General features: G+C 38.3%; 1 protein-coding gene across 4 annotated transcripts in view; it reads left to right on the top strand.

Annotated features, from left to right (window-relative positions):
• The first annotated feature begins 133 nt into the window (after window positions 1-133).
• LOC126376268 (rhomboid-related protein 2) overlaps window positions 134-12,376 on the top strand; it is a 30,215-nt gene continuing 17,972 nt past the window's right edge. For 2 of the 4 annotated variants that reach the window (XM_050023572.1, XM_050023571.1), the window contains exons 1-3: window positions 134-455; window positions 7,922-8,180; window positions 11,369-11,410. In XM_050023572.1, coding sequence (XP_049879529.1) covers window positions 369-455; window positions 7,922-8,180; window positions 11,369-11,410 — 388 coding nt within the window. In that variant the 5' untranslated portion in view covers window positions 134-368. The remainder of the gene's footprint in view (window positions 456-7,921; window positions 8,181-11,368; window positions 11,411-12,376) is intronic. The other 2 variants (XM_050023574.1, XM_050023573.1) reach the window with 1 other exon arrangement.

Here is a 12,376-nt window from a genome sequence, read left to right as displayed (position 1 = left end):
TTCTGATTGGTCAAACAACGTTCACTCTATGATATCAACCAATCAGACGTGACATGATAATATCCGTCAAACATGGTTAACGAACCCTCTTCATGAAATTAAAAAATAAAACTGTTAGTTGCTAACGGTACCGCACAGGAGTTGGTCGTGGTGCTTTTCGTTGGAAAAAATATATAAATAACATAACATTTTGTAGATTACGAACGTTTACAATATACGTTATCTATCTTATCAGTTCGACAATAAGGATATATCGATCATGCACAGTTCTTGTTACATGTAACAGCGAACGTGTAATGTTGTGATGTGCTATTTACCTCAATAATTTTTGCATTGTAGAACTTGTTAGTCACGCAGTTTTAGTGAAAATGCCATCAGGACAGAGAGAAACTACAGTGTCGGTGCCGCTGACACCGACTAGATCAGATCTGTACTGGCGCCGGATATTCAACAAGGTACTTTTCATTCAATATTGTTTCTTTTACCTTTTACCTACATATTGCAAGAAAATTGCTTTGAAAGAAGCGGGATTTACGTATGTAACGCCTGCTACGGTTAGCATTCTTGTTTGACCACATCATTACGTCTCCAAGTCCACACAAGTAAACAGTAGTGTTTCAGATAATCATGTTTGCATAATTATATTGTTTATTGTAGGTGCTTGTGAACTTTGTTTAGAATTCCTGTACCTATATGTAAGAACCGGCATTATTTAAATACTTTAATGATATAAGACATACAGTAGTTAATTTAGCGAATGAAATGTTTAATTTGTAAGATCTGTTTAATAAGGCTTTGGAATTTTTATTCTTAAAGCTACGAAAATTTTCTCTTTGTATAATAGCCACTAAGTAAGCCACTTTGATTGAAATATTGCATTTAATGTATTGATGGTTGAATAGGCAGTATACCTATCACACTTTATTTCTGTTTGGTACAATAGAATCAACCTCTATTACTGGTTGGCAACAACCCAAGACCGATGTAATGCGAAGTAGTTATTCTGGTGGATTGAAAGTATGTATTGCAATCGAGACATGTTTTTAAACTTTTTAAACACCCTTGAAATTCCTGGAGCCATTGACATTTCCTCCTCTCGTGTTGGTTGTGAGACCAATTGGAATATAGACATGAGACCATCATACAAATCTTCTGCAATTATTCTATACAGGTTATAGTGTAGTTTCCAACTAGTCAAATCAGTTACTTTATACTAAACTTCAAAATAAAATGACTATGATATTTTGTATAAAAAAACACTGTAGGAACATGTGATAAAAAATCAGATTTATTATTATGTTTTTCTTGAGTAAAATTCATAAATAAGTTAAATAGAAAACAGAAAATGTTTTTCGTCAGTTTTATATTTATTTAGTAATCAGAATTTCATAATTAATCGTTGACCATAACTACTTAAGTGCCAAGTCATTATATTCCTAGAAATCTTGAGCTTAGAATAGAATAGTTTTACCAATTTATGTGCTCCCCTACTGAGTCATCCAAGGAATCAATCTGCATTGATAATGCTTGTCCAATTGCCGGCAGTGACTAAGACAATAAATGTTAACACTTTTCCGGCACTTGTAAGTGTATGACTCATTTAATGGCCATAGAGGTGGCCAATCAGCTCGCGACAACAAACACTTAAGGACCCAGATACCAACCCCGCCGGCGTGGTCGACAGTTTCCCTCATTTAGCGTAATAAATAAATAATAAATATAATCCTTTCCGCCCTGAGCCGAGGTTCGCGCCCAATTGGGTACCCTCAGGCCTGTTGTCTGGCCAAATAATAAAAAAAAATAAGTTTTTTTTTATAAAAAGCAAGGAGTGGAAATCTGTTATTTGAGCCCTACATCCCAACAGGGAATAATAGGATTAGAAGAAGACATTAATAAAAAAGAATTACAGATCTAAGGTTATCATTTATTTATTAATTTTTAATTAACGAGTTATAAAAACATAAATCAATTCTATAATGATTGTGATACCAGGGTTGGTGGGGTCGGTCATCGACGATATAATGATGATAACATACATACATACCTAACCTCACGCCTATTTCCCACCGGGGTAAGCAGAGACTATGGAATTCCATTTCCTTCAATCCTGACACGCTTTTCTTGCTTCCTCCACATTCATCAATTGTTTATGATGGTGATAACATAATACAATAAGCTGTTTATGTTTATAAGTCGTTATGATAAACTTGCGATTGGTTTCGTTCATAAAACAACTGGGGTAGGCAGAAGCTTCTAATCGTTTGAAGACATCTGCTGTTAATCATCTGTGTGTGTGCTTGAACTGTGCTTGATGTGTCCTATGAAATTTATTCGGTACTAGATGACCCAGTGAACTTCGTATCCTTTTCCATACTTTCTCACCGTTTGAACGTTCCCTGGATTATGACAAATATTTCAAAATCAAAATCGACCAAATTGGCTCAGTTGTCCCCGAGTTTCAATAAGAAACTAGCAACAATTGGATTTTTTATGTTACTTATTAGATACACCTATAATATAATGCATAGGTTGATAACATAAGATAAGCTCACAACTGATCTATATTTCCAATTCGTCTCAGAGGTACATCCATCGCAAGATGAACTAAGTACCCATGCCTCACCAAGTTTTTTGTCACGTTGGTCTGCGATAGGTGGTGAGCCGTATCGCTGTAATGGTCGAGCCAACTGTGTTTGTGAAAATTGCACTTAAAATCTCATTGATGCAAATCCGGTACTGGGAATCGAACCGGCGCTGCCCGTTTGATAAACAAGCCGGTGACACACAGGATCACAGTGACTTCTGTTTTCTGTGGATTTTTAATGCTCTTGTTAACGGGAATAAACCCTCAGAGATAAACCTATCAAATCGGGAAATGGCTCATTCTAACGACAATTAGTGATAGGACGAAACTGCGTATCATCGTTGAGGATGAGTCAATAATCAATGTAACCTATTTAATGGGGGCACGGGAGTGCCCCCGCCAAGACGAGCAAAGCGAAGCGCAAGGGCAGGCCCCATATTTTACCTAACGTGTAGAATTTGTAGACTTTGGGTTTGTATAGCCCGTGTTGAGATAGAAGCTTGGCTCTACATGAGATCTGATTCCTTTTTGACATTGCGATCCATATGATCTCGTCCCAGCACATTTTACATGAAAATGTTTTTGTTGGAATTTTATATTTCGAAAAGGTTTGGGGTTTACCCGCCATCTCACGCGTTATAGCGGCCAAGGACTCAACATAAACAGCCTAAAACATCCCACTGTTGAGCACAGCCCTTACAGGCAAGCTGGTGAGCATACCCTACCACGCTGCTCCACTGCGGATTAGTGAAGAAACACCCGGTCCCTTTTATACATAAACTGGGAATCAAATCAACCCGGGATATCTGTGTTACTGTGACTGCGGTCTAAAAAGTTACGCGTGAGTTTATGTACAGTCATGAGCAATATCATGTACACACTTTAGAACCCTGTCGCACTATCATATTTGACATTTAATGAGACTTACGATTTCATTTGTCAAAAAGTTAATGTGATATGGTTTCAAACTGTATACAAATTAGTACTCATGACTGTATGTACCCATGTCTATTTCCCACCGAGGTAAGCAGAGACTGGAATTCCATTGCTCGTACATTGGAAATACTCTACTTAATCTCTTTTGGACCCACGTCGTGTTGGATCTCCGAAACCACCTTCAGGCGTTGCTCTGCTATGACTACGGTCCGGTTAGTGGAACCGGTTCCAAATGTCGATTCCGGTCTTCGATCAACAATACACCGTTTCGTTGACAGGACACCAGTAGGGCTAACGCAACGTGATATAATTTTGTCACGGTCATTTTATCGATTCTGACGATATAATTCTGTAGTTTTGTCGATTGGTGCTAATATTTGAACCCAAATAAGTCATGTGGCTCTGTCAAAATACGAACAAAATCACATGCCACGCATGTTAGGGAAAAAACAAACGTATCGATCTCGACAAAATTTATTGAATTGATCGATAATTTTATCACGTTGTGCACGTTAGCCCTGCAGGCGTCGCTCTGCTATCAATACGGTCCGGTTAGTGGAACCGGTTCCAAATGTCAGTTCCGGTCTTCGATCAACAATACACCGTTTCGTTGACAGGACACCTGGTGAAAGACTGTTGAAAGGGACATAATACATAACATTATTATTGCGTGGTTAAGTGATTAGAGCGTTCGGCTCGCGATCTGGATTTCTGAGGTCTATTTCCGGTGGATATATTGTTGAAATCACTTTGTGAGCCTGTCCTTTGGTTAGGACATTGCAGGCTGAGGCGTTCGAAAATTAAGACGATTCCGTGCTCTAGATTGCATGGTGAGCTACTATTTTGTTACATGCATGAGCCGTGTCAGGGGCCTATAGTGGCCATATAACCCTGACACCAGGGGGGTTAAAATGGCCACATCGAAGCAATTCATCTAAGAAAGCAATATTGCTTTTTGACATTTGTTTGCATTGCGCACTTACTTTTATATGCGCAAATGTCAAATTGCAATATTGCTTTCTTAGATGAATTGCTTCGATGTGGCCATTTTAACCCCCCAGGACTGGTAAGATCGGTCAACTGATCGTAAAGGGTAAGCAGAGATCATGGCATTCCATTTGCTAATATTTGATGATGAATCTCCGAAAATAAGTACTTACATCAACTTTACGGTTCTTTGAATGATACCTTAACACCCGTATCCTGCGATGTCCACTCGACTCGGCTGTATTTTAAGACATCTACGTCCTCGACTTGATGGAGCCGTGGTGTTAGTTGGTAGAACGCTTGCCTCGCACTTTAAGGTCGCAGGTTCGAATCCCAGCACAGACCTAAACCAATGTTTCGAATTCGAAAAACATCGTGAGGAAACCCACATTCCCGAGAAATGCATTTTCGGGGGTATATGACCTAACCTGTATTGGGCTGGTTTTCCCTTCGCGGCCCTGCCAAATCTTCAGGTTAGGTAAGCGGACTCTGTGAAAAATGGGACAATGCTAGGGAGATGATGATTTACGTCCTAGACTTGAGGACTTTACTCACTTCAGTCGAGCATATCATACTTCCAACAAAATAATACGAAATTAAAGAGGTTATGCCTTACTGGAGTTCGGTGGCGCAGCGGTAAACGCGCTTGGTCTGCAAAGGCCGGTCATAGGATGGGTGACCAAAAAAAATAAAAAATCGTTTTCATCTCGAGCTCCTCCGTGCTTCGGAAGGCACGTTAAGCCGTTGGTCCCAGCTGCATTAGCAGTCGTTAATAACCATCAATCCGCACTGGGTCCGCGTGATGGTTTAAGGCCCGATCTCCCTATCCATCCATAGGGAAGGCCCGTGCCCCAGCAGTGGGGACGTTAATGGGCTGATGATGATGATGCCTTACTGGAGTAAACTCGCGTTAAGGTTGAGGCGCATTCTAAGAATACAGATTTTGAGCTGAGTTCGAGGAAGACCTTGAGGTCGCTTCAACTGAGGACGGAATCTTAGAATACGGACGTAAGAATATTCAACTTCAATGCGTCATAAAAATATCCCATATTTTTCGAAAGCATTTGGTCGTAGTCTGAAAGATTTATTCATCGTTGTATGACATCATGCTATGGATGTTACCACTGAAAAATGCCATATTTGACCATGACATCAGCTAGATAACTCCTCAAATCAGATGCGAGGAACAATTAACATTGTAAATTGAAAAGTCCGTATGCTAGCGAGTCGTCAATCAAAGGTTAGGCAAATCAAAATGTTTATTATAACAATACACGGAAAAAAGAGAATTCCAGGTTTAATTTCGGAGTTTTCCTTCTTCTAGACGGTTACAAACCAATGCGAGGAAGCCTATCTCCCCCGCTGAATGCTTTGGGAGTGCTTATTCCGTTCGCAGCTGATACCGTGCTGTTAGCTACGAACAGAGCTCAGGGTCTTGGTTACATAAGATAAAATAAACACTCCTTTTCGACGAAAGATAACAATTGGGTCGTGTACTAGGGTCGAGATTATGAAATGACTAAATAAAGACAGATTTAAAACTGTCGAAAATAATTTTCTTTTTACTATTTAACTTATTTATATTTTATCACGTTTTTCTATGACGTCACAGTGTGCTTTTTCAAACAAATTCCACAGTAATTTCGTGTTTTGACGTTTAGTAAAAAGTAACTGCTTCGGAAGGCACGTTAAGCCGTTGGTCCCGGCTGCATTAGCAGTCGTTAATAACCATCAATCCGCACTGGGCCCGCGTGATGGTTTAAGGCCCGATCTCCCTATACATCCATAGGGAAGGCTCGTGCCCCAGCAGTCCCCACTGCTGCGATTACGTTAATGGGCTGATGATGATGAAAAAGTAACTGATTTGACTAGTTGGAAACTAGCCTATTTCTGGATATCCGCACTTTACTGCTGGGCGTATTCTTTCGGTGACAGGGACAATTACCGCGCAATTAAATCCCTTATTGGAAATTCGATGTAAAATGATTGTTTAAAAATTATGTCATTATCTTTATTGAAAGTTCAGAATTCTTTACCTATTTAAGAATTGATTTATTTAGTTATCTGGTTATTAACCAACCAATTTTAGGTGTCTGTAAAGTCATATTTTTTATCTACGCCGGATATGCGAATTCGTAATTAAAACACGGTTAAATACAGTTTTTTAATTCTAATATTGTTTAAATCTTTCCATTACACGTAATACCTACTGTGCAAGTGAGTCATACTCATGCTCATGCATACTATTTCATTGAGCTACGCGGAATCTATATCAACCCAGCCGGGTAGAAGCCGTGGTAGCCTAGTTGGTAAAACGCTTGCTTCTCACTTTAAGGTCGCAGGTTCGAATCCAGCACAGGCCTAAACCAATGATTGTCGTTTTTTTTAATTCATGTTTGGATCATAAATGATTATCACGTGCTCAGCTCACCCACATTCCCGAGAAAAGCATTTTCGAAGGTATGTGACCTAACCTGTAGTGGGCTGGTATTCCCTTGGCGGTTTGGAAGCTCAGACATGCAGTCGCTTCTGTAAAAAACCGGACCTGTCAAGTCTTCAGGCTAGGTAAGCGGACCCAGTGAAAATCGAGATAATGCTAGGGAGTAGATGATGACTCGGAATCTATATCAAAACCATATTTAAATTAATTTAGTGCTGAATGCATATCCCCCTTGTTTGTATGATCTATGTTTTGTGTAATCTAGTGAGAGGAGCCGAAACGCCTTTAAACAGAGACACACCAGGGGGCTAGCACTGTAAGCGCGCGACTCTTTCTCGCCTCGACATACGTCACCCGTCACTCTCTCACAGTACTGCACAGAGAGAGACAGATGATCGCTGTCGCGGCGAGAAAGAGTCGCGCGCTTACGGTGCTAGGCCCGTAGATCACACGTACTTATATAGTCATTGGCTAACTGATGTGTTTGCTGAGCTAACATTTCATTAACCAGTTCACTGACTCGCCATGTTGCCTTGCTACATAGATGTACTTAGAACATACTATGGTTATATGTATAGTATTATTATCATACTTATCTACCCTGTATTGGGCTGGTTTTCCCTTCGCGGGTTGGATTGGAAGGTCAGACAGGCAGTCGCTTGCTTAAAACCGAACCTGACAAATCTTCAGGTTAGGTTATCATTCTTATCTTCTATCAACGGCCTCCGTGGTCCAGTGGTTGAGCGTTGTGCTCACGATCCGAGGACCCGGGTCCGAATCTCGGTGTGGACAAATCACAAGAACAACTGTGTGATAGTTAGGTTAAGACGACGAAACTCACCTAACTCAGCCGCTGGTGGGGAGTGGAGAGTTGCGTTCTAGTTGAATTCTAGTAATATTCCTTATTCTACGCAATGTATGTGTATGCACTCACATAAAATGATTCATTAACCCAATTCCGCTCTCTATTTCAGTACGACAAAGACAAAGATGGGAAGATATCGTACGTCGAGCTTAAAGACATCATCGAATCCAGGGAATACGACCACGATTTGCCTAATGACGTGGTGGAGAAGATAATGACCCTGGCTGATAGGGATAATTCGGGGTACTTGGATTTCCAAGAGTTTGTGGAAATGATGCACCATCCGGACCTGAAAGCGGTGTTTGGGCACTTCGTCGCGAGATACGTCCACTCTATTATACCACATCGAGACCCCATTGATACCACAGGTAATGTGAGGTTCTTTATAGTGACCATGTAAGGAGAATTTGACTTACGGTCGTTTCCAATAATCTATCTATCTACTTCAACTTCAACTTTATGGTTGTATGGCAACCGGTCGTCATAGAGTAGAGACAACCATTACTGCCAATGTTAAGATTTTGCTTACTAAACACTGACATACAAACAAAGAGATTGACATTCGCTACTTTAAGATTTTTTTCTAAAAAAGTGTCCGAACCGTGGCGTATATGTAAATATTATGTAAATAGTTTAAGCTCGTTCCCTCAAATTAAGATGTTATGTTCATATTATAAAGTGTAATATTGGTTGTACAGTGTTGTTACACGTTGTTGTTGTTTAAATTCGCCTTATATAAGGCAGGCAAAGATCTGAGGACCATACAGCCTTGACTTTAGTAATTTAATAGTGCTAATTCCTGTAAATACCATCTAATTTTTTTTTAAGTTATATCTGTCATTTTCTTATCCGCCGAAAAAGAAAGGGACGGGTAATCGACAAGCATAAAATTTATGGAACACACGTCAATTTTAAGCACAAATCTAAACCAACCGTCTAAAAATTTTACATCAGTCAATAACCCGACACAGTTAAGTCAAACGGATTGCATACCAGCGACGTACCTTTTTGATTCGCCCGGGTTATTCATTCATTTACTCATGCTTCCTAAAATTAAGAGCTGTGAATCATCCGTCGCTTTCCTTTTCGACGGATATGAAAATGACGGCTATAACTTAAAATAAAATTAGGCGGTGTCTGCAGGAATCGGGGCCATTATTCGAAAATTACGATCAAAATAGGCCTAAGCCTTGTCTTCAGTTTTCAATATCCAATTTAAGCCAGTGCCTTGTCTTCGGTTTTCAATATCCAATTTAAGCCAGTGCCTTGTCTTCGGTTTTAAATCTCTCTCATTTAATTGTGACAAGATGCGCCGCGGACTCGTTTTTTTACAGAGATTGGTTGTCTATTTATTTTATTTTATTTTATTAGGCACACCAACAGTTACTACAATAATTCATGTATAAATTACATTTCAAAAGACTTAAAACTAATTGCGTAACTAGTTACAGGTGAGCTCCGCATGCAATAGAAAAGAATATAATAAAAACAAACGATGTTTGTCACTCCTCAAACATTAAAAAAAAAATATATAATAATAACAGACAAACAAAAAAAAAAAAGTTAGATATCGCCCAGCTGTTTAGTTAAATAAAATAGAATTACCAATTAAGAGTATACTCTCTCTACTATGCTACTATACACCCGATCTAAGAAATTTTATAACTTTGGTTCTGAAACCCGGCAGCGTATCAGCGAAAATATCAACATGTTTGGAACAGTCATTATAAAGCTTAGACATACGAGCTACGGGGGAGTTGGAACCCAGTACTGTTCTGCGACGCGGTGGATGAAAAATCATTACACGATATCTTGGAAGTCTGAATGGGATCTTAAAATTTATACTACCAAGTAATTGTGGGCAGTCAACCATGCTATGGATAATCTTGTACAAGAAAACCATATCCAATACTTCTCTTCGCTTTGAGAGGGAATTAATTTTAAAGTGTTCAAGTCTTTTATCATATGATTTAACTTTTTTTGAAATTCCAGCAGAGAAAGATAAATGCCACAAGAAACGTTTTTGGATACGTTCGTCTATGTCACTAAAGTAACTTTTAACACTTATTTTGATACAAAATACGTCAACGAAAATCATGGATAGACTCAGTGGATAGATAGATTATTGCCCTTAGACAGTTTCGGTTATAATTATTTAACAGAAGTTTTGATATAGATATGGTCAGTCAGTAGCGAAAGTGAATATCTTTATTCGCAATATGTCACGGGTTCGAATACTGGCTCGATTATTCCAATTATTATATCTAAGAACCAAACGTGAATTCAAATTGATAAATTATTCTCATATGCTCAGCGGTGAAGGAAATCATCGTGAGGCAACTAACATACCCGAGATTTATGCTGTCGAAAGTACGTGACCTAACCTGTAATTGGGCTGGTTTTCCCTTCTGGTTCGAAGGTCAGACAGGCAGTTGCCAGACAAAAAATCGGACCTATCAAATCTTCAGGTTAGGTAATTGGATCCCGTGAAAGAAACGGGGTGAAGCTGGGGCGATGATGACGGAAGAAAATCACTTTCGCTACTGATAAAACTTTTATTAAAATATCAGAACTAGTTTTTTTGTTATGTTGCAACATAGAAGCATGATAATAATTCGATAATAAATAGTAAATCATTATATATATAGTGTACAGAATGCTCTAGCAACGTGTTTTCCTCGTTACTCAACACTTACCTACCTACCTAGGTGTTGAGTAAGGTAATACCTATAGTATATAGTTATATATACAGGGTGTTAGTGACATCGTAACGAATACTGAGAGGGATGATTCAGACCATGATTCTGAGTTGATATCAAGTGGAATTTCCTGTCGCAAAATTCATAAAAAATTTAGTTTTTTTTTCAGTCCCATATTGTGTTTTAAGCTGCATAGAACCCACATTTAAAATAAATAAATAAAAATTACTAATTAATAAAATTTATCAATGTATAACATCAATTTGCGACAAGAAAAACACCCACCATCATTTTTAGTACAATCAAATAGACGTTCCATTTTTTTTTTTCGTTATGATGTCACTAACACCCTGTATACATACCTGCAATCGCTGTAATATAGCTGTTATTATTTATTGTAGACTTGACTATTCACTCGAAGAATGTTATTAACTACCTACTTCCATATTCTATATACATTACATAATACAATAAAAAAAAATAATGTTTACACTTATAGACGCCTTCTCGTATATTTTATACTGTTTTGTTAGTTAAAATCATTATAGATGATGATACGGCTCACCTCCTATCACATTGGTCTAACAGAGTCGGTGAGGTGTGGGTACTTAGTTCACCTTGCGATGGATATACCTCTGACTACACCAATTGGAATATATTCGTGAGTTAATGTTATATTATGAAATATCACTAAAGATAGTTTGTATCTATTTTATAAACTTTGCTATATTTTACTCTAATTAAAAAAAAATAATTTAAAAACATTCTTCGAGTGAATGCATGCTTTGAGCATGTGAAATTAACACAGCATTTTGTATTTTGTTTCGTTTACCACAACAACTAATTTTGTTTGATAGGACGGTGGCCAGGTTTTCGCTCGGTCTCTACTACTGAAGCCGGTATTTTATTTTTTAAATTTATTTTTTTGTGTCGTTGGGACTCTTTCATTTGGCCTTCATGTCGCTTGTCCATAACAGTGAACTTTGACCACACTGTGATCCGTTTTTATGTTAAATGTGCTTTTTATGTGTTTTTTATATTTTTCAGGAATTTAGTATAACTTAACCAATACTTTATTGCAAACACAGGAAGTACAAAACAAAAGTGAAATGGTAGCCAAAAAAATAAAAATGAATGTGTAATAAATCATTTGTCTCTATAAATATACTACTTATCTTACTAGATAGGGTAAGGGTCTTAAATATAAGGAATCTACTAAGTATTATTAACCGACTTCAAAGAAGGAGGAGGTTTTCAATTTGTCGGGATCCTTTTCTTGTATGTTCCCCGATTACCGACTCGGTGACGCTTGGACCGATTTGTTTTTTTTTTTTTTTCATACGAAGTGAGTACCAATATGGTCAGCGCCACATATCATGTAATAGGAACTATGTGGTAAGTGTCCTAATATTCTTCTGTCTTCTTCTATCGTGTGGGTTGTCAGGTGAATTACCAACCTCATCAACCCTGGTGTCCTAATATACGGTTAAAACACGCTAATCGAAACTTTCTTTGCGCTTGACCACTTATTCCCTAAGTAGCCATTTACCGTAACACTGCCCTTATTAACCCACCTAGGGCGCTCATATGCTTGTTAGTACAGCGATTTCTAAAGTGTGTCCCACGAAACCTTAAGGTTCCGTAAAAAAGTCACCAGAGATCAGCAATTTTTTTTGCATTACATAATCAATTACAGTTTACACAGTCCTTGATTTGTAATCATTTCGTTTAAAATAAAATATTTGGCGGATGTTACGTTATATTAAAAGTTTGAAAACTCCTGTCACATCTTAGTCATCATCACCAGCCCATTAACGTCCCCACTGCTGGGGCACGGGCCTTCCCTATGGATGGATAGGGAGATC

The sequence above is a fragment of the Pectinophora gossypiella genome, chromosome 20, assembly GCF_024362695.1.
Source record: "Pectinophora gossypiella chromosome 20, ilPecGoss1.1, whole genome shotgun sequence".
Lineage (NCBI taxonomy): Eukaryota > Metazoa > Arthropoda > Insecta > Lepidoptera > Gelechiidae > Pectinophora > Pectinophora gossypiella.
Note: the sequence above shows the minus strand (reverse complement) of the source record. Positions and strands in the feature narration are given on the sequence as shown.